This window comes from Otolemur garnettii, unplaced genomic scaffold (genome assembly GCF_000181295.1).
Source record: "Otolemur garnettii isolate 467f Iridium unplaced genomic scaffold, OtoGar3 scaffold00004, whole genome shotgun sequence".
NCBI classification, from domain to species: domain Eukaryota; kingdom Metazoa; phylum Chordata; class Mammalia; order Primates; family Galagidae; genus Otolemur; species Otolemur garnettii.
The window spans coordinates 44,331,285-44,354,511 of NW_003852399.1; the positions used below are offsets into that span (position 1 = coordinate 44,331,285).

Below are 23,227 nucleotides of genomic sequence, written 5' to 3' on the forward strand. Positions count from 1 at the left end.
TGAGGGCAGGTGCTCGCACAGGCAGGGAAAGGGCGTCTCTAAAGCCCCAGTGGAAACTTTTGATTTTTATAAATAACTTGACGGCTAAAGGTAAACGCCACCGGTTCCCACGCAGTCTCCTGCAGTCTCCACGGTGGAGTCCCTCTCCTCCCCGTCCTCCTCTTCCTCGCTCCGGGCCGATTTCCTGCCGGAGCCGGAGCCCGGGCATGCCCGGCCCTCCCGGCCTCCCGGCCCGGCACCGCCCGTTCTCGCCGACGTGGCAGAGCGCACAGGTCGGCCGGGTCAGGTGGTTGGGTGACGCCCCGGGAAGGCGCGCCCCGCCGGAGCGGGCGGCGCCGCCGCGTCCGACGCCTCTGGGGGTGGGGACTTCGCGGGAGTCGCCGGCGGAGGCGAGGAGGAGCTTGGGGCGGCGCGGCGCGGCGGGCGATCCGAGCTGGGACGGCTGCGGGCGGCGGAGGCGCAGAGGACGCGAGGCGGCGGGCGGGAGCCATGGAGCACAGCGAGCAAGGTGAGGGCGGGCCCCGCGGGCGCCGCGGCTTCGGGGCGCGCTGGGCTCTGCGCGGGGCTGCTGCGGCCGGGAGCCCGAGCAGGTGCCGGGCCTCCCGGGCCCGGGCGGCAAGTTGCGTCTCCCGGATCCAGATCCGGAATCCCGGGGCGGCCGAGCTGGAGGGAGCGGCTCCGGCGGCCGGAGCTGGCAGATGGGGCCGCGCGCGCCCGGGTGTGAGTGTGTGTGTCAAGAGACAGAGACAGAGAGAGACAGAGAGAGACAGAGAGAGACAGAGAGAGACAGAGGAGGTTCTGGGAGGCGGCGAAGGGCCGTAGGGGCTGGCGCCAGGCGTGCAGAGCTGGGGCTACAGTCGTGATGCGCTTTGGGCTTTGGGTACGGAAAGCCGCGGCTGGAGTGCAGTACAACTAGCTCGTCTAAGTGACAGGAACCGAGAAACTGAGGACACTGGATCGCCTTCGATCTTCGTCATGGGAACATGACCCCCCGCCGCACCCCAATGTTAAGACTTTCTGCCCTCTTCTAAGTTAAGACGGGTTTTTGGTGGCTTTTGATCTTATGGCGACGGTTTTGGACGCACATGTTTAACATACCAAGTGGCACCGAATGGTGGTGTCTATGGGTTTATTTGTGGGGACGGAGTGTTTCATATTCTTTTACCCGTTAAGAATAAACCCCAAAACCCATGGTCTAATTCACCATAGCTTTGGCCGCACTCCTCTCTTCAGACAGTAACTCAAATAAAATTGCCCTTAATAGAAAATCATTGAGAGGTAGTAACAGTAGGGCACGGTTTTCAGATTTAAATATTGCTTCATCCTAGAGATCTCTGCTGCTGACAAACCGATGACTCTAACACAGATAGGTGTGGGATGCTTTAAAAAGGATAACAAGACAACATTGGGGCTGAGGATGGGCATCACTCCTGTTTTGAGCCCTGACACAAAGTTAACCATGTTTTACTCCCCCCTCCCATGTTGCCTTATGTGTGAATTTTTATGTAAATGAAACTAAATTCCGTATGTACTATTTCGTATTTTACTTTTGATAAGGACTTTCTGGAGCCTTTCAACCCTTCCTCTTTCCCCACCCTTCAAATTAATTTCTTACTTAACATATGCATGCTTATAAACACTTAAAACCTGAGTGCTTATAAACATTGTCTACGATGTACTTTATGCATACATTCACATACACATTACATTGTAGTAGAAGCTTCTTAATGTGGGCCAGGTTTTTAAAGTGGGGATGGGAGGGCAAAAGTGTACATGCATATTTGCATACTAATCTGTTTTACATTGTCTTTTTATTTTTGAGACAAAGTCTCAAGCTGTCACCCTGAGTAGAGTGCTCTGGCATCACAGCTCACAGCAACCCTAAACTCTTGGGCTTCAGTGATTCTCCTGACTCAGCCTCCCAAACAGCTGCGGCTACAGGCGCCTGCCAAAACTTGGCCCAGCTATTTTTTGGTTGTAGTTGTCATTATTGTTTGGCAGGCCTGGGCTGGATTCGAAGCCATGAACTCCAGTACATGTGACTGGCGCCCTAGCCACTGAGCTCCAGGCGCCAAGTCTACATCGTCATTTTTAACATAATTATGTTTTTAGAATAACTGTTTGGTACCTGTCAAAGTAGACTGAATAGCTGTGTTTGATTTAGGTGAATAGAGTGACTAGTTTTAATAAATTTTGTGTTCTAGTTTGGGTAGATACCACTTCGGTATTCCAGTTTGCTAATATATTTTTTATGTGGTTTCTATAGGACTTTTTCTTTTTACTGAAGTGTCTACTTCTGAGACATATTATGTCAGTTCTTTGGCTTATGAGTCTTTTTGTGTCTATAATTTCAGATGTTTTCTTTGGTTGGGTTATGTTAGTCATGTTAGTCTTGTTTTTAATTGTCCTGGCTTGTGGGCCAGGGAAATCCACCCTCTCAACATGGAGGACTCTGCTAAGCATGGAAGAGGAATCATCTGCTTTGGGAAGGTCAGCTGATTTAATCTGGAGCTTTGCTGTGTTGGAACCACGAGGCTTTTCCTTGCACTTTTGCTTCTAAACTCTTATATCTGCCTTTTCATCTTTATGTTCCCAGGTACACAGCAGGGGCTCAGAAATGTTTGTTAACTGCCTTAGATGAAAGGGAAAAGCACTCCAGAGCAGGTTCCTGCCCCTGGAACCTCTATGTCCCTCCCAAGTTATTCTCTTTCCCATTTTCACCTGTTCTTCCCCCATCCGTCCCCCTATTCTCAAGATGCGGAACTCTGTGGCTAGGTAAAGACAGTTGCTGCTAAAGCTGTGTTGAGCTTAAAGGGTAAGTTCACGGACAAGGTTTTGAATTAGCTTGGTGAATCTGGTGAGATTCCTGTCTTAAAGTGAAAAAGAGTGGAACTGGGGCTTTTTAAACCTGATGTTCAGTAGCATCTGTGTTGCTGAAATAAGGTTTATACTTGGGGACTGTCTTCTTGAATTACGATTTTTTACAGGTATTTAAAGCCAATCAGAAACTTGTAGGATTTGTTCAACTTTATTTTTTTTTTACATGCATCGAGTTTTCTTCCATTTGTCCCTTAATAAAACACCAAGACAACCGTAGATGCAAAAATAAATAGCCTACCTCTTGTCTTCAGTTCATTTCTCTATTGAAATGTCTCTTAAACCTTCTTATATAAAGTTGTCAAAATCTATTCCTTGCTACTGATTTTGTTTAACAGAGCTATAAAGTTTAAAAATGAGCACAGAGTTTATCACGTATTCTAATGCTGGTATTATCAGGGCGAGATACTCCGATTTTTGTACTTGGTCTTCTACCCAGACCTGGCACATAATACCCTGCTTATATTGAGAGTTCAGTAAACGTCAAGTGATTTAAATATGTTGAATTGCACCATGCCTTTCAAGAGTTTCTAAGCATTAAGCTCAGCACAGCATATTTAATGTGTGTGGTATTTCCTACTTTCAAAGAGCAGTGCGTGCTAACTAGAGCATACATTGGTTAAAAAAAAAACCCTCCTGTCTACTTCTAATGGGGCTGAATAAATATTTATGCTGAGCGCTCTCATGTGAGTCAACTTTAGTTTAGCACTATTATGGCAAAGTAACCGTCACCTAGCATTTTACTACTTTGAATGAAAACACACATATTTTTAGAGGAAGAGGAAAGGTTGCTGGGGCCAAAAAACTAGGGAGAGGGTCCGGATTCAAACAGAGTAGTAGCACAATAACATGTCACTATTATAGATTCAGTACTGTAATTTTACCTTAGAAAGAAAAATGTGGGATGTCATTTATTTAAAAGTAAAGCAAATGTAGAGAAGATTGGTTACAGTTTTGAGGTCCGCTGGCAAGTCTCTGGGTAGGAGTAATTTATTTGGTCATCAGTGTCTCGATTTCCATATGGTGCTAATGTCTTTGTCAGCTCTTCTTCACTTCCTGCATTTATTTTTATGCAGCAGCCCGCCTAGTCTCTAGGGGAAAAAGCTGAGTGGTAGGAGAGGCTGTGAGCTTTTAGCAGGCTCTCAAAACCATAATCTATGCATGCAATAAAAACAAATACACTCACAGTTCAAAACAAAAAAGGGCACTCAACTCCCTAACCTTCAGTGTAACTGGGCCTTTTGTCCTAGGCAAAGATTATTTCGTTTTCCTTTCCGGGTTGATTATTGTTGCTTTCATTGTTGATTACTGTAAAGATTTCTCTTCTGAGACATTCTCAAATTTTATTTAAACTGAGTGGGTACCAGCCGTACTGAAACCGTACTTTTAGTAACGTATTTTTATTAGAAAAATGTCCAAATGATTAAGGGATTTTAATATTTGGTGGAGGCTGAAAAAAAGTTAGAATGTAAAAATGCTTCTTGGTGCCTAAGAATAGTTGTTCATTTTTTAAAAATTAGAAATATAGATGTAGAAAAAGGAAATAAAATCACTCGTAATTCTCCTTTGGAAAAAAATCGTAATTAACATATTGATTTACACCTGTTCATATATCTATCCTTTTAAACAAATCACACAATAATTTCTTACTGAATATCCCATTTTGTAATTTCCCTTTTTTTATTTTTAATTTTTTTTTTTTGAGACGGAGTCTCATTATGTTGCCCTCAGTAGAGTTCTGTGGCATCACAGCTCACAGCAGCCTCCAACTCTTGGGCTTAAATGATTCTCTTTCCTCAACCTCCTATGTAGCTGGGAACAGGCGCCTGCCACAATGCCTGGCTGTATTTTGGTTGTAGTTGTCATTGTTGTTTGGCAGGCCTGGGCTGGGTCTGAACCTACCAACTCCACTGTATGTGGCTGGCACCCTAGCCACTGAGCTATAGGCACCAAGTGTTTTTACTTTATTTTTTAAATTGACATATAATAATTGTACATATTTAAGGGGGTACATAGTGATGTTTCCCTGATCTGATCAGGGTAATTAGCATATTTATCATTGCAAACATTTACCATTTCTTTTTCTTTCATTCTTTTTTTTTTTTTTTTTGAGACAGAGCCTCAAGCTATCCCCCTGGGTAGAGTGCTCACAGCAGCCTCCAACTCCTGGGCTCAAGCGAGTCTCCTGCCTCAGCCTCCCAAGTAGCTGGGACCACAGGTGCCTGCCACAACGCCTGGCTATTTTTTTTTTTTTTTTTTGGTTGCAGCCGTCATTGTTGTTTTTGGTGGGCCTGGGCTGGATTCGAACCCACCACCTTAGGTGTATGTGGCTGGTGCCTTAGCCACTTGAGCCGCAGGTGCTGAGCCTTTTTCTTTTTTTTTTTTTAGACAGAGTTTCACTTTGTCACTCTCAGTAGAGTGCAATGGCATCACAGCTCACAGCAACCTCCAGCCTTTGGGCTTAGGTGATTCTCTTGCCTCAGCCTCCCAAGTAGCTGGGACTACAGGTGCCTGCCACAATGCCCCGCTATTTTTTGTTGCAATTTGGCTGGGGCTGGGTTCCGGCCTACCACCCTCTGTATATGAGGCCAGTGCCCTACTCACTGAGCCATAGGTGCTGACCCATTTATCATTTCTTTGTGCTGGAAATATTCACTATCCTATTTGTAGCTATTTGAGACTATATTTTGTTGCTAACTATCGTCATATTACGGTGGTATAGAACTGTGGTCCCCAGTAGGAGCTGGGCCACAGAGCTCCACCACTTCCCCTGCCTCCGTCCCCCTACCTCCATGGAAAAATTGTCTTTGGAAAAATTATCTTCCTTGAAACTGAGGAACTGGCACACAGCAGGAGATGAGTGGTGGGCAGCCACCAGCTTCATTTGTATTTCCAGGGGCACCATTCCCCCATTCCCTGTCACTGCATCACTGCCTGCGCTCCACCCTGCAACCCCCTCACTCCTTCCATGGAAAAATCGTCTTCCATAAAACTGGTCCCTTGTGCCAAAAAGGTGAGGACCCTCTGCTATAGAACTCTAGAACTTATTCCTTTTATCTTGCTGTAATTTTGTATCCTTTAACAAATGTCTCCCCGTTAGCGCCTTCCCAGCCTCTAGCACCCTCTGTTGTACTTTTTTCTTTTTGAGCAGCCTACTCCTAGAGAAAATTTCTACTTTTTATTTCTATGAGATCAACTTTTTTTGCTTCTACATAAAAGTAACAACATGTGATGTTTGCAAGGCACTTTTTTTTTTTTTTTAAGAGACAGAGTCTCACGCTATTACCCTTGGTGGAGTGTTGTGGCATCACATCTCACAGCAACTTCCAACTCCTGGGCTTAGATGATTCTCTTGCCTCAGCCTCCTGAGTAGCTGGGACCACAGGCACCTGCCACAACGCCCAGCTATTTTTTTGGTTGCAGTTTGGCTGGGGCTGGGCTCGAACCTGCCACCCTTGGTATATGGGACCAGCGCCCTACTGAGCCACAGGCACCGCCCAACAACGTGTGATGTGATGTTTGACTTTCTGTTCTGGCTTATTTCACTTGACACGATGTCCTCTGGTTCCAGCCTTGTTGCTGTGAGGGACAGGATTTCATTTTTTTAATGGCTGAATAGCATTCCATTTTGTATATATACCACACTTTCTTAATCTGGTTATTCATCGTTAGGCACCTAGGTTGCTTCTGTATTTTAGCTATCGTGAAGGGTACTGTAGTAAACGTGGGGGTGCAGATGTCTCTTCCATATACCGATTTCCTTTCCTTTGGGTAAGTGCCCAGTAGTGGGTTTGCTTGCTCATATGTGAGTTCTAGTTGTAGTTTTTGGAGAAATCTCCATCCTCTTCTCTGTAGTTTGCTAGTTTACATTCCCACTAACAGTATATGAGAGTTCTCTTTTCTCTGCATCCTCACCAGCATTTGTCACTTTTTGTTTTTCTAGTAATAGCCGTGCAGAGGTGAGATGAGACAGTAGCCTCTTTGTGGTTTTGATTTGGGTTGCCTTGATGATTAATGGTATTGAACAATTTTCATATATTTGCTGGCCATTTGCTTGTCTTTTTTTTTTGAGAAATGTCTGTTTGGGCCATTTGTCTACTTTTTCATTGGATTTTTTTTTTTGCTGTTGAGATGTTTGAGTTCCTTGTATATGCTGGGTATTAATCAATCCCTGTCAGATAGATAAAGTAGAACATCTATAAATTGACCACCCAAGGGACTGTAACAAACTGGTTAACATACAGAGGTGTTTGACATAAGGAATTAGGCCTTAGTACATGTGGTGCATGTCTGGTCTGTGAAAAAATTAGGTCAACTTAAGGAGGTGGTCAGAGGAAGGATATGGACAACAATGGAGGTTCTACTGTGGTTTGAAAATATTTTCTCCCATTTTGGAGATAGTTTTTTTTTGTTATTGTTGCAGTTTGGCCAGGACTGGGTTCGAACCCTCCATGCTCGATATATGGGGCTGGTGCCCTACCCACTGACCCACAGACACCACCCTTTTCTCCCATTTCGTAGGTTACCTTTTCACTCTGTGTTTTCTTTACTGTGCAGCAGCAGCTTTGTAGTTTAATATAATCCTATTTGTTTATTTCTGCTTTTGTTGACAGTGCTTTGCGGTCTTAAAAATCTTTGCCCAGACCAATGTCCTGAAACATTTCCCCTATGTTTTCTTCTAGTAGTTCTATAGTTCGGACTCTTACATTTAGAACTTTGATTCATTTTGAGTTGATTTTTTATATAGGGTGAGAGGTGGGAGTCTAGTTTCATTTTTCTTTTTTTATTGTTTGGGATTCATTGAGGGTACAAAGAATTGGGGTACACTGATTGCATTTGTTAGGTAAATTCCCTCTTATAATTGTGTCCTGCCCCCAAGAGGTGTGCCATACACTGTAGCCCCCTACCTTCCTCCCTCCTTCCCACACCCTATTCCCTCAGTCCACTACCCCCCGCCATGTATTAAGTCACCTATAGCCTTCATATTAGAATTGAGTCCACTGGATTCTTTGTTATTCATTCTTGTGATGCTTTACTAAGAAGAATGTGTTCCAACTCAATCCAGGTTAATACAAAAGATGTAAAGTCTCCATCTCTTTTAATGTAGTTTCATTTTTCTGAGACTGAATATCCAGTTTTTCCAGCACCATTTATTGAAGAGATTGTCCTTTCCCCAATGAGTGTTCTTGGCATTTTTGTCAAAAATCAGTTGATTATAGATATATGTGACTTAAATGACCCTCATCACCTCTTAAATGCCCCACCTCTTAATACTACCGCATTGGGCATTAGGTTCCAACATATGAATTTCGGGGTGGGGCGCCAGCATTCAGACCCTAGCAGCAGCTATCTGCAAATTGGGGAAGGGGCCCTCAGGAACAGAATTAGCTGGCACCTTGATCTCAAAAGAAACTTCATCCTCCAGAGCTGTGAGAAGTAAATGTTTTTTTGTTTTTGTTTATTTTTGAGACAGAGCCTTAAGCTGTCACCTGGGGTAGAGTGCTATGGCATCACAGCAAACAGCAACCTTCAACTCCCAGGGTCAAGCGATTCTCCTTTCTCTGCCTCTCAAGTAGCTAGGACTATAGGCGCCTGCCACAACGCCTGGCTATTTTTTGGTTGCAGCCATCATTGTTGTTTGGTGGGCCTGGGCTGGATTCAAACCCACCAGCTCAGGTGTATTTGGCTGGCGCCGAGTGGAGAAGTAAATGTTTAAACTAACCAGTCTGTGGCATTTTAGCAGCCTGGACTGATTAAGACAAAAGCTAAGTAGGAATTTTTGTAAGTGATGAGAGAAGGAAGGGTGAGGAAAGGGCTTTAGTAAGAAGACTCATCTTGTGAAAGAGTGCAGAGGTGTGAAAGGGCAAAAAACTATTTGTGAATCTTCAAAAATTCCTTGGGGCTGGAGATGATCCCTAGGGGAGTGTAAAGGATTGTGTGTGTGAAGATCAGGAATTGGGGTTGTATTCGGCAAGGGATGAGCAGGTGGTCAGTGTATGGGTGTTCAGTTTTAGAAATCTGAAGGCTTGCTCATGTGATGGGCTGTTGACGCTGATAAGTCTCAGCAGCTGAGGCTCCTTGGGCAGTTGTCTCTGCCTGGTCTCCGGCATGCAGCCTCAGGGTGCCCAGACTTCTTCCTTGTTAGCTCAGGGCTCCTAAGAGATGCAGCTGCAAACTGTGTGGCTTTGTATGACCTGGTCTCGAAAGTCACAAGGTGTCACTTCTATCTTATTATTGTAGTTAGAAATATGTCACAAAAGCTAGTCCATATTCAAGAAGAGGGAAATTAGACCACATTTTGGTGGGAAGAGTATCAATAAATACGTGCACTTTTTGTTTGTTAGTTTTGCATTGATTTGACTCTCAGTCTGACTGATATAAAAATGCCACTGATTTGTGTGCATTGATTTTGTACCTTGAGGTTTTGCTGAATTTATCAATTCTGGGAGTCTTTAAGTGGAATCTTTAGGGTTTTTGTTTGTTTGTTTTTGTTTGGTTTTTTGACACAGAGTCTTACTATGTCACCCTCAATAGAGTGCTGTGGCCTCACAGCTCACAGCAAACTCTTGGGCTTAAGTGATTCTCTTGCCTCAGCCTCCCGAGTAGCTGGGACTGCAGGTGCCCGCCATAATGCCTGGCTATTTTTTTGGTTGCAGTTGTCATTGTTGTTTAGCAGGCCTGGGCCAGGCTTGAACCTGCCAGCCTTGGTGTATGTGGCAGGCATCCTGCTCACTGAGCTATGGGGTGCCAAGCCGAATCTTTAGGGTTGTATAGATACGAGATCATATCATCAGCAAGCAGGGATAGTTTGACTTTATCTTTCTTGGTTTGGATGACCTTTATTCCTTTCTCTTGCTTGATGGCTTTGCTAGGACTTTTAGTACAGTGTTGACTAGAAGTGGTGACAGTGGGCCCCCTTGTTCCATTTCTTATGGGGAATGATTTCAATTTTTCCCATTCATTATGATGTTGGCTGTGGGTTTGTCATATATAGCTTTTATTATTTGGAGGTATGTTCCTTTTAAGCTTAGTTTGTTAAGGGTTTTTATCAGGAGTGAGTGCTGGATTTAATTGAATGCTTTTCCTGAATCCATTAAAATGGTCATGTGGTCATTGTTTTTAACTTCTGTTTATGTGGTGAATCACATTTATTTATTTATGTATATTGAACCGTCCTTGATCCCGGGTTGAAGCCTCCCTCATCATGGTGGATTGTCTTTTTGTTATGCTATTGAATTTGGTTTGCTAGTATTTTGTTGAGGTGTTTTGTATCTATGTTCTTAAGGGATATTGGTCTGCAGTTTTCCTTTTTTGTTGTGTCTTTTGCTGACTTTTGTGTCAAGGTAAAATTGGCTTCAGAGAATGAGCTGGGGAGGATGTCCTCCTTTTCAGTGTTACTGGAATAGTTTGAGTAGAATGGGTGCCAGTTCTTTGTAGGTTTGGTAGAATTTGGTTATGAACCTGTCTGGATTGAGCCTTTTTTTGTTGGGAGATTTTTTATTACTTTTTCAGTCTCACAATTGGTCTCTATTTCTGCCTGATTCAGGCTTGGGAAATTATGTTTTTCCAGGAATTTATTCATTTTCTCTAGATTTTCTAGTTTGTATGAGTAGAGGTTTTCACAGTAGTCAGATGATATTTTGTGTTTCTGTGGTATCAGTTGTAATGTCTCCTTTTTCATTTCTTATTGAGCTTATTTGAGTCCTTTCTTTTCTATTTCTGGTTAATCCAGCTAGTGGTCTATTGATTTTCCTTTTTCAAAGAACCAACTATTTGTTTCATTGATCTTTTGTCTTTTTCGTTTTGTTTTGTTTTCCATTTTGTTTAGTTTCTTCCTCCCTCCCTCCCTCCTTTCCTTCCTCCCTTCTCTCCCTCCTTCCTTCCCTCCTTCTCTCCCTCCCTCTATAGAGTAATGTGGCATCATAGCTCACTGCAACCTCAAATTCCTGGGCTCAGGTGATTCCCTGGTCTCAGCCTCCCAAGTAGGTAGTACTACAGGTGTCTGCCACAACACCCGCTATTTTTAGAGATGGGGTCTTGCTCTTGCTCAGGATGGTCTCAAACTTCTGAGCTCAAGCAATCTACCCATCTTGGCCTCCCGAAGTGCTAGGATTACAGGCATGAGCCACCCACCTGGCCCCATTTTGTTTAGTATTTCCTTGAGGTGTAACTTTCAGATTTGAATTTGTGATCTTTCTGTCTTTTTGTTGGAAACATTTAAGGCTATGAACTTTCCTCTTAGCGCTGTTTTTTTTTGTTTTTGTTTTTGTATTCCATAGATTTTTAACAGTTGGGTCACTTTTGTTGTACAATTTGAAAAATTGTTCAGTTTCTGTTATGATTTTGTCCGTAACCCATGGATTGTTCAGCAGTAGTTTGTTTAATTTCCATTCTTTTTAGTTTTGAGAGTTCCTCTTGGAATTCATTTCTAGTTCTATTCCACTGTTGTCTGAGAAGATACGTGATGTGATCTCAGTTTTTCTAAATTTGATGAGACTTGTTTTAGGGCCTAATATATGATCTGTCTTGAAAAATGTCCCATGTGCTAATGAGAAAAATGTATATTCTGCGGTTTTGGGATAGAATGTTCTATAAATATCTGTTAATCCACTCTTCTAGTGTTCTATTTATGTTCAGTGTTTATTTTTATGTAATGATGATCTTTGTCTTTTTTAAAAATGATTGTTGACTTAGAGTCTATTTTATCTGATTTAAGAGTAGCTACTTAAGCTTTTTGGGGAAAAAAATTTTTTTTTTGAGATGGTCTCAGTCTGTCACCCTGGCTAGAGTGCAGAGGTGCCACGCTAGCTCACTGTAGCCTTGAACTCCTGGGCTCAAGTAGATCTTCCTGCCCCGGCCTCCTGAATAGTGGGGACTATTGGCATGCACTGCCACACCCAGCTAATTTTTCCATTTTTAGTTCAGGTGGGGTTTGCTCTTGCTCAGTTTGGCCTTAAACTCCTGACCTCAAGTTATTCTTCTGCCTCGACCTCCCAGAGTGCTAAGATTACAGTTATGAGCCACTGCACCCGGCTGGTATGGAATACATTTTTTTTTTATTCTTCTACCTTGAATCTGAGAATCTTTATGAGTTACATAGGTTTCTTGGAGACAGCATATATTTGTGTTTTATTTTTTTATCCATTTAGGCGATCTGTATCTCTTAAGGGCAGCATTAAGAGCATTCATATTTAATGTTAGTATTGATATATGGGATACTGTTCTGGTCATCATTTTGTTCTCTTGTTTGTTTGTTCTCTCCCTTGTGTTACTGTTTTATAAGAGCTGTGAATTTAAACTTTTGGATATTTTTACCCTCATGAGTATCAGTCGTTTTGTTCTTTTAAGCATTTCTTGTATGGGATGTCTAGTGGTGACAGATCCCCTTGGTGTGTGCTTGTCTGGGAAAGACTTTATTTCTCCTTCATTTAGGAAACTTAGTTTTGTAAAATTCTTGGTTGACATTTATGCTGTGGTGAGGAGACTAAAGATAGACCCTTTTCTTTCTGGCTTGAGATGTGTCTGTTATGACGTCTGCTATTAGTCTGGTGACTTTTTCCTTTGTATGTTACTTGATGTTTTCACCTCATTGCTTGTAGGAGTTCCTCTTTACATTGACTTTGGGGAGTCTGATGAGAGGCCTGTGCACATGGTTTAAAACCATCTTGTGGGATGTCTTTCTGGATAGGTTCGGGGGTGAAATATGGACCTCTAGGAGAGAAAGCTGGACAGGATATCAAGGTTTGGGAGACCTTAGCATGGGTGATATTTGAAGCTATTTCATTGTTGAGATGGTCTAGGAAAGAAAGTAGAACAAACAGAGAAGCAAGAATGGATTGCCACTCTTTTGGATTGGGAAAAGAAAGATACACATTGAGAAACAAGGAGTTAGATTTTCAAAGGGTATGGAGGTGCTGAGTAGGATGAAGGGAAGAGTAGAAACTGGCTTTGGTGAGGTCGCCCTGTCGTGGATAATGCTGAAGGATTCAAGCTCCATGGATTGAATGTGGTCAAGGAGAATGGGAGGGCTGGTGTGTGTATTCAGGTCTGTCGGTATGGTAAGGGGAGGCAACCTAGGGGGTGTTTTGAAGGGAAATTTGAATTACATGATGGTGATTACCTGCATGGAGTGTTGTTTTTATGTTCTAAAGTGAAGAGAATGAGTACTTTTGCATTTGTATGTTTTTGTAAAGTGAAAAAAGAAAGCAGTGTTGAGGGAGAATAATGGATTTGCTACCAGTTTTGGTTATGATGTTTTGATGCAAAATGCATTTTAATAGTGATATCACAGAGTTTGACCTTAAAGGAGCTCAAGTCTATAAGCGATAATTCACTTTAATGTGTAACATTCTTACAGAGAACAAGTACTTAATAAATATTTGCAGAATGAAAGTATTATTCTCTTCCTGGGTGGTATGCTAGCCAGAGAAGCAATTTAGCTTAGAGGTGATATTTAGGTGAAATTGTAGCAATGCTGTGATTGTTCAATTTTGAGGAATGAGTTCTCAGGGCAAAGCTGAAGTTGTTTTTTTGAGACAGAATAGAGTGCCGTGGCAACATTATCTCTCACAGCAACCTCAAACACTTAGGATCAAGGAATCCTCTTGCCTCAGTCTCCCAAGTAGCTGAGACTCCAGGTGCCCACCAGCGTGCCCAGCTAGTTTTTCTATTTTTTAGTAGAGACGGTCTTGCTCTTGCTCAGGCTGGTCTCAAACTCCTGAGTTCAAGCGATCCTCCTGCCTTGGCCACTCTGACCCTCCAGAGTGCCAGGATTACAGGTCTGAGCCACTGCACCCAGTCACAAACCTGAAGTTCTGAGTTCATCATGAAGTGTCTTGGTGCCAGAATTGATTTTTTGCAGCTTCTGGTACTTTTGAGAAATAATTTTGATTTCAGAGTAGTGTTTTCCCCAACCTGAAGGTTGGTCAGCTCTTTTCTTCAGGTCATTTTTGAAAGAGAAACCTCTCTGCCAAGTCCTCTTCTCCTGGCGATTTTAAATGGATTGCTATTGTCCATTGCTTCAGGGATTCAATAGAGATTTTGACCAATATTAAAGATAATATGACAGATTTCTCTTGCTTTAAAAACTTATTCTCCTCCGCGTTATATTCCCTTCCCGAACTTCCTTATTATTATTTTTTTTAGGCTCTCAAGAGAGGACGTCAGTCCCAAGAGCCTTGTCTTCCCTGGTGTGCTCTGCTCTGGGCTGTGGTCACTGCAGATGACAAATTCTTCCTTTCATGATGGCAACTGTCATTATGATATACACTGGAAAAGCAGGGAAGTCTGATGAAGCAGCTGACTTTTCAAAGTGTACTTGATGACTGTGAATTTTCTGTGGTCCAAAGGGCAACAGAACCTCAAAACACCCGTCAGTCTGTTTCCTTGTTTTCCTCTATGTGTGTTCATTTCTCTCAGAATTTCTGTCTCCTAGCTTTGCTTTTTCTCTTTCTCTTAGCCTCTCTCTCTTTTTCTGTCTTTTTTCTTCACTGAATTTCCTTTTTTGCTTTCTCTTTTTATCATTCTTCATTTGGGGCCATAAAATGGAACTGAAGCATTTTTGTCGTCATGCTTTTAGTTTTGCATTTTCAGAATGAACTTCATGGATTTGTTCAATATCTGAGGCTGTCTAGGCAGGATCCTCCCATTGTACTTTTCATATATGTACTTTTCATATAAAATGGCTGGATGCTTTCCAGACAGCCTTTATAGTTTGTGTGTCCTATTTTTTTTATCTGCAGGAGTAATAGGAAAAAAACCCTGAAATGGATTTCCTGTTTGTTTAATATTAATTCATTTCATTACTATTTCAAAGGTAATTTGAGTTTTTTTGTATGTGCATTTGTGTCATGATTCAAAGCTTAGTGGAAACATTTAAAATTATTAATTATAAACTAAAATAACATAATCCTCTATTAGTTTAACAATTTGAGTCTCTCTGTATAAATTCTATGCCAAGGAGAAACATTTCTTGGCTATAGTATCATTCCCTTCTATTGATTTAAGGGTATTATTATTTTTATTTTTTATTTATTTATTTTATTTTTTATTTTTTATTTTTTGAGACAGAGCCTCAAGCTGTCCTCCTGGGTAGAGTGCCATGGCATCACAGCTCACAGCAACCTCCAACTCTTGGGCTCAAGCGAGTCTCCTGCCTCAGCCTCCCAAGTAGCTGGGACCACAGGCGCCCGCCCCAATGCCTGGCTCTTTTTTGGTTGCAGCCGTCATTGTTGTTTGGTGGGCCCGGGCTAGATTCGAACCCGCCACCCTGGGTGTATGTGGCTGGTGCCTTAGCCACTTGAGCCACAGGTGCCGAGCCTAGGGTATTATAATTTTAAAAACTTATAAGAAGGTGAAGAGGGGCCAGGTGTGATGGCTTGTTCCTGTAATCCTAGCACTTTGGGAGGCTGAGGCACAAGAATTGCTTGAGGGCAGGAGTTAGAGACCATCCTGGGTAAGAGTGAGACTCTGTCTATGCAAAAATAGAAAAATTAACTAGGTTTTGGTAGGTACCTATAGTCCCACCTACTTGGGAGGTTCAGGTAGGAGGATAGCTTGAGCCCAGGAGCTTGAGGTTACAGTGAGCTATGATGATGCCATTGCTCTCTAGCCTCGGTGACAGAGCAAGATTATGTCTCACAAAAGATGAAAGGGTAGAAAAAAGAGGAAACTTGCTTTTTCTTTCTCAATTAATGGCAGACAGTGAGTAATTTTTGGTTCTAATCTGGTGCCATCCTGGGATGTGAACCTGTGTCATAGTGTCACATCTAGCTTGGTCTCTACACATTGGCCACCAGTGAGGGCTTCAGCTCCTGAGAGCCCTGCCTGTGCTCAGAGCACAGGGAAGGCCCCAGCAGCCTCCTCTACATTCCTGTAGGATACCAGGGCCCCCCACCTCTCTGACCCTCAGGCTCCTTTTGACCAAGACACCTGTCTGCCCAGTCAGCCTTTAGCTTTTGATAATATGTAATTTAAAAAAAATTAAAACAATTTTTTATGCCTTCGTTTTCCTGTTAACACGCCTACCTCAAATCCTTATTTTGTGCACTGGACAGAAAGAATACGTGATTGTGCCCCTCTTCGAATGGCAGTTCCGCTCACCCTTTCTTTAGAGCAGTGATTTTCAACAGGTGTGCCGTGACGGGTTCTTAGGTGTGCTGAGAAAAGTTTTAAAGATCATTAATTAAATTATTTTCAAAAGAGGTTCAAAGTAAGTATATTCTTTTCTGCTCTTTATTCTTTTTTTATCTTAACGTAATTTAAATGTGCTGCGGAAGTTTAACTATAGGTTCAGGAGTGCTGTGAGATAAGAAGGTTGAAAATCGCTGCTTTGGAGGGAGAGGTGGAGATGGCTTGGGCCTTTCAGCTTTTGAAGAGTTTGAAATTCTTAGTTCTTTTCCACGAGTACTGCATAGAAAAGGAGGCATTTTACTTGGTGAGGGTGCTAACGCGTAGGGAGTGTTCCCTGGACCTGGCTGCGGTCAGGCTCTGATGGGCAGTGAGAGCCTTATTTGATCCTCACATCAGCCCTGGGCAGTTGGCTGTGTTCTTCCTTTTCCTGTTTTACTGATGAGAGAGTTTAAGGAACTACCCAAGATCACAGAGTTTATCTGCAATGTTTTACCTTCTCTCAGGAATGTACTGAGATCTTAAATGAGTTTGTTGCAGATATAAATTTACCAGAGTGGAGCCGGCTTATTTAATAGTACCAGGCCTTAAATGTGAGGAATTTTGCCATTGCATTATTGAGTTAACCATGATGCCAGGGCTCAGCGCCTGTAACTCAGGAGCTAGGGCACCAGCCATATATACCAGACGTGGTGGGTTCAAACTCAGACCAGGCCTGCCAAACAACAATGACAATTACAAAAAAAAAAAATATCCGGGCATTGTGGCAGGTGCCTGTAGTCCCAGCTACTTGGGAGGCTGAGGCAAGAGAATCGCTTATGCACAAGAGTTTGAGGTTGCTGTGAGCTGTGATGTCCTGGCACTCTACCGAAGGTGACAAAGTGAGACTCTGTCTGAAAATAAACAAAAAAAAAAGTTAGGATGACAATGTAGCCAAAAGAAAAAAGAAGGTTTTACTGTTGCTGTTTTGGGGGAAAAAATGTACCTGTGATCCAGGAGAGGGGAGAAGGCAATCATAGGATGTGGAAAGTGCTGGAAAGGAAGTTTTCTGTCCTCTTCTCCCCTCCACGGTGGTATAACTCCCTTTGAGGGAATAGTTTTTCATCCCACGGCGGAGCACCACTACTTCTTCCAAGGAAGCCAGTGGGCAGGTCTTACTTTCTTGGAAGCAACTGTGGGCAGGTCTTACCTTCTTGGAAGCAACTGTGGCACCATTAACTTCCTCCTGTTACTGGGCAGTGCATGGTCAAAGCAGCTGTACGCAGTTTATTTAGTATTTTTCTATGCTTTGAAGTAAATCTGTATCACTCCCCCCCCCCCGCATACGTTGTACATTGCCTTAGTGGAGAAACATGTATGAAGACAAAGCAATACAGTATTTCTTTTCAGTTACAGACCTAGTGACCTTAACAGCCTTAGGGCCCTTCTCCCATGTTTCATGTTAGTGTCCAGGAGTCCTTCTTTCTTTGAATGTACATACAAATTAAGGGACAAATGTTATCAGAAACATTCTAATGAAAGTAAAAAGTAAGGTGCAGACCTCATTTTCTTTATTCTCTAGTATTTGTCGCCCCTCCCTTACTGTCCTCCCCTGCACACAGCCTGTCAGGTCAGTGCAGGTTCTTAGCGTCTGCTGGAAGCACAGGTTGCTGTCGTTGGCAGGCCTGCCTGGTTTCCTCTCTTTAAAGGGAACCCGAGACCTGTGTGGGCCTGACGTCTTTCACGTGGGAGATGTTCTTTGGAGCTGGATTTACCAGTCCCAGTTTTGTGTATTAAACGTAGCAGGTGCTTTTTTTTTGTGGGGTGGGTGATGAGGAAGGGTGTCTTCACAACACTGCTTCCTACCTCCTCTTGGTGCTGGGGGCGGAGTTTGCTTCTGCCCAGGTGATTCTAAGTCTCTGCTGTGGGCTGGCCTGGCTCATCCTCCTGTGGCTATGGCTGGCCCCTTATCTCCTGGATCAGCTCTTTTCTTCTGAGAAAAAACGTTCAGGATTCACCTGCTCCAGAGGTGGGTGGGTGGGGGTGTGGAGAGGTAAAGGCAGGCTTGATGGTTGTTTTTGCTACCACAAAAACATGGTTGTTATACCATGTTGCTATAACATTTTTTGGCTATTCAGAAATGTCTGTTCTAGAAGGTGCCTCGAAAGCCTGGGTGTTGGCTTCCCAGGGTTGCAGTATTCTATTTTCGAAGTGACAGAAGTGCAGGGCTCTTATTTATATCAAAGCTGCTTACCAGGAAGTGCGTAGGCCTCCTCTGACAGTATGGCCAAAGAGCAGTTACATCCAGTGGCTTTCTTTTATCTCGCTTCCTAACTCATTTAGGAATGAGTTACAGAATGATCCTGTGATTTATCTTACACTTGACAAAAGACAAAATTTCAACAAATTTAGTTATAGATCTAATTGGCTTTTACTGGTGATTCATGGATGGGGCAGCCTTTATTTTATAAAAGAGTGAGAGCTCCCACTGGGCACTGGTGGAACCATTGGGTTTTGTGAAGTGGGGACAAGGAAATGGAACAATGGAAAGAAGTTGATTGGTTAGTGTCGTGTTACTCCTGGTTACTTTCTTGCCAGCGGCTGACAGAGAGTGGATTTTCTTGTACTGACTCATGCAGGTTGGACTCTCCTGTTTCCAGGAAAAACTAGTCTATTTGGGGTTCTTCTTTAATGTTTCCATTTGGTGATGTGGCATTTATTTGGTGATATGGCATTCAGCATGAGTGACTGGTTTGGTTTAATTTGGTCTCTTGGGGTGTAGTATAGGAGCTCAGTCCTGAAATAGTGGCCTTTCATAATTTCTGTTTGGGGTGGTGCCCTTGGCTCCAAGGAGTAGGGCACCCGCCCCATATGCTGGAGGTGGTGGGTTCAAACCCAGCCCCGGCCCAAACTGCATAATTTCTTTTTAACAAACCTTAAAAATCACTTATGCTGTTTTTAAGTTTGTTCTCTTTAGATGTAAAGTATAAGTACATCCTCACTACTTTTTCCCATGGCGGCAATTTTTTTTTTTAATAATTGGATATTTCTGTTAGGTCAGGCTGTAATACTTTTTGCTTCATCTTCTTTGAGTAAAGAGCTTAAGCTTCTTAATAGATAACAGCTAAAAATGTGGCCTTGTTAAAGGGAAGAAAAAAATTGGCTGGGATTTGAGAAGAGCTGTGTTTGCTTTCAGGTTAAAAAAAGGAATTATTTTTCTCTATACAATGGAGAAGTGTGGCCCAGAAAGTTGAATGGCATGCCAACTGTTTCTTTGTCCTTCTGCTGTAACTTTGAGCATGGGTTTTGCTTGTATCAAATAAGTGGGTTATTATGACCTCCCAGTATCCAAGGGAATAAAGCTTGAAATCAAGAGTAGCTGACATTCCCAAAACCCAGGAGTGAGGATTACCTTTTTCTCTTCAGTGAAGTCTGAAGAGTACTTGTTAACAATTGTGAGTGAAACTTTCACTCGATCTTTTGTTGTTTGGTTAAGGAAGGATATCGAGGCTGTTTTCGATGTTAAAATTCTTGTATGGTATGTGTTGGGGTGATGCCATACTCTTTGCACATCAAATTAAACTTTCGGTTTAAAAATATTTACAAGTAGAAAACTTGTAATTTTTTAGATGAAATAATACCACTTATTTTTTTAATCCCTGGTTTACAATGTGACGTACAGCGATGGTAGGGAAATTAATAGTTTAGTTTTTATGGACATCGCTCAAATGAAAATCAAATATAGTTAATCTTGGCTCGGTGCCTATAGCTCAACCGGCTAAGGCGCCAGCCACGTACACCTGAGGTGGCGGGTTCGAATCCCCAGCCCGGACCCACCAAACAACAATGATGGCTGCAACCAAAAAATAGCCGGGCGTTGTGGCGGGCGCCTGTGGTCCCAGCTACTTGGGAGGCGGAGGCAGGAGACTCGCTTGAGCCCAGGAGTTGGAGGTTGCTGTGAGCTGTAATGCCACGGCACTCTGCCCAGGGGGACAGCTTGAGGCTCTGTCTCAAAAAAAAAAAAATATATAGTTAATCTTATTTTAGACTCATATATATATATATATATATATATACACACACACACACACATATATATATTTTTTTTTTGCAGTTTCTCATTGGGGCTGAGTTTGAACCCACCACCCCCGGTACGTGGGGCCAGCGCCCTACTCCTTTGAGCCACAGGCGCCACCCTAGACTCATAGGTTTTTGTAACCTATTTTAAAGTGAATTCCTGACTGCAATTGTAGCACTTACTATGAATACTGGAAGTGATGGTGGATTTCACTTCTGACTCTGATGTCACTGGGAAATAAAGTGGAGGGGGTGTGTGTGTGTGTATGTGTGTGTGTGTACACATGTGGTGTTTCCAGGCCTCACTACCTTGAAGGGGCTTGATCAGGGTTTAGACTTGGGACAGTGGCTACCTGTCCTCACTGAGGCTTGTTACTTAGATCTCAAAGTTCCCTTTCTTGTCATCTTTGCTTCAGCAAATGTAAGGACGACAGTGGAGGCTGGGAGCTGGGCTGGAGGCTGCAGTGTGTGCTGAAGAATCAACAAAACAGGACAACAAAAGACATTATAAAAGTCTTGCTCTTCTCAGACAAGGGCTGCATTGTTTGTTCTTTTTCATCCTTGGGTAGCTAGCTGTCCTTCCGACTCGAGTCAACTATTTGTCATGCCCCCTCCCCATGGGAGAGACCAGTGAGACCAGCTGAACTCTCTGGAGAGTTCTGGAGTAAAATTCCGACTGGACTTGTTTTTCATGCTTTCTGTGACCTCCAGTGTTTGAGCAGCAACTAGGGCACCTCAGTCTCCCATTCCATCGTCTTTGCCTTCACTTCCGCTGCATGGTTAACTATCTCCTGAGGCTCCTCCTTGGCCCCTGAAGTATCTACAGAAAGTTACTTTTAATTTATACGAGTAATGCATGAGTATATTCTCTGTGTTAAATTTTAAAAAAGACAAAAGAATATAGCTAAAGATAGTTGTTGAGGCATGTTTTTTGGTGTGAATCCTGTCCAAGCATTTTTAGTGATTTGTATGCCTGCCAGTGTAGACCAGGGGTTTTCAAGATGGTTAGAATGAGCCCACAGAGGGCTTGTTAAAACAGATTGCTGACTCCACCCTCACTGTTCTGAGTCAGTAGATCTCAGGTGAGGCCTGAAGATTTGCATTTTTAGTAAGTTTCCAGGTGACGCTGACACTGCAGTTTTAAGGATCACATTTAGGAACACTATAGAAAATTGATTTTTTAATGTGCCTTTTAAAAAAGCAAATGCTATCATGTTATGTGTTTCTGTGCTTTTCATCAGCTCTGTGTCCCAGAGAGATTTCTGTGCTAGTACATACTGATAATCTCTCTCTCTCTTTTTTTTTTAGAGAGACAGTCTCTGTCGCCCTCGGTAGAGGGCTGTGGCGTCACAGCTCACAGCAACCTCCAGCTCTTGGGCTTAGGTGATTCTCTTGCCTCCACCTCCTGAGTAGTTGGGACTACAGGCTCCCTCCACAACTCCTGGCTATTTTTTTCTTGCAGTTTGGCCGGGGCCAGGTTTGAACCTGCCACCCTCAGTATATGGGGCTGGCGCCCTACTCACTGAGCCACAGGCACTGCCTGATCATCTCATTCTTTTTTTGCAGTTTTTGGCTGGGGCTGGGTTTGAACCTGCCACCTCCGGCATATGTGGCCAGCACCATGCTCACAGATGCCACCCATCTCATTCTTTTTAACAGCTACGTAGTGTTCCAGGGTATAAATGCCTTTCAGCTTCTAAAGTGGACATTGGTTCTTTCTAGTATTTTCTTGTTAACTATTATAAATGAGTGCCACATTGAACATCCTGAAGTATGTATTTGTCTGCGGTAGGATGGAGAAGTGAAATTGCTAAGCATGTGCATTTTTGTTTCTCTATTTTTCTTTTTAAACAGATAATGGTGCTCTGACTGGGATGCTCGCTGCATTGATATCCAGCTTTGAGGAGTTTGCATATTCTACTCCTAAGCTAGGGCTAAACCAGGTTGCTAGGAAAGTCATAAAATGTGCTCACTGGACCCTGCCTTTTTTCAGTCTTGCTCTGTCGGGTGGGCTAGAGTGTCATAGCTCACCTGTAACTTTAAACTCCTGGGTTCAAGTGTTCCTCCCACCTTGGCCTCCAGAGTGCTGGGATTATAGGTGTGAGCCACCACATCAGACCTCATAGGATCCTTTATAAATTCAACCTGAGATGGGCTTTGAACTGCTGAAAGGTTTATCTAAATCTTTTGCAGACTTCCTAACACAGTACACAGTGCTGTATAACTGTCTCTTACCTCTAGCAGCACACCTGATGACTAAGCATCTCTCTCAGTGAACATGGCTCACTTAGGTAAACTTCTAGGAGCTGTAGGTCCAAATGTATTTTTTTATGGGAAGTTAGTCCTAGACTTTTCTATTGTATATATTTTTCCCCCACAAGTCAGACTTCACATGTGGATAACCACATGTAGCATTCTCTGCATCCTAACCCAGGGTGTCATCTTTTTCTGTTCTGTCCTGGGCAGTGATGTGTGTTAGGTGAGTTGGGCAGGTGTTAAAGGGGGGCTGTGGTCATAGGTAAGTTGTAGCAGGGCACCTGGGGGTATGTCCTACCACTACCATTTCTAACTTGTGTTTCATGGAATGATAAAATTCAGATTAGGCATGGGGAGAGTTTACAGTGGGTTGTCAACTCCTTGTTTTGCCAAGGCACTGAAACTAGCCAACAAAAATTGACCATGTTTTCATAAATGTGAGATTTTAACCCTTCTCCTCCCCTCACCCCCAAATCAGGAAAAACATTATCTCAGTATGAAGAGGATTACTTTAAGGTTTAGTTTCAGGAAAATTGATCTTATTCCCCCTCCTTTTGCCTCAGATAAGTGAAAATGGTGATGCAGTCTAAAATTGCTGTAGGTGACAGAGAAATTTGGTCATTTCATGAGTAAAAGATTCCATGTCCACATTGGCTTCCTGGTTTGTCATACGGTTGGTGGTGTGCCTGTCTCAGTGACTGCTGGGTGTGGGGATGGGCTGGAACATGCACCTCTCCCGACCACATGCTCTCATGGTCACTCACTCCCACCCCTGGAGTACCTGCTGTGTGCCCAGCACCGAGCTGTGTCCTGGATACATGGAAGCAGGGAGCTCCCTGGTAATCCAGCTTCTTGATAGCACACAGATGACTTTCCCACGAAAATGTACTTAACTTTTTGTGTGCAACTG

General features: G+C 43.1%; 1 protein-coding gene across 1 annotated transcript in view; it reads left to right on the forward strand.

Moving 5' to 3' along the window:
- The first annotated feature begins 333 nt into the window (after positions 1-333).
- Positions 334-23,227, forward strand: part of TPD52 (tumor protein D52) — a 140,321-nt gene continuing 117,427 nt past the window's right edge. The window contains exon 1 of the mRNA XM_023517722.1: positions 334-508. Within this exon, the coding sequence (XP_023373490.1) occupies positions 490-508 (19 nt within the window). The 5' untranslated portion in view covers positions 334-489. The remainder of the gene's footprint in view (positions 509-23,227) is intronic.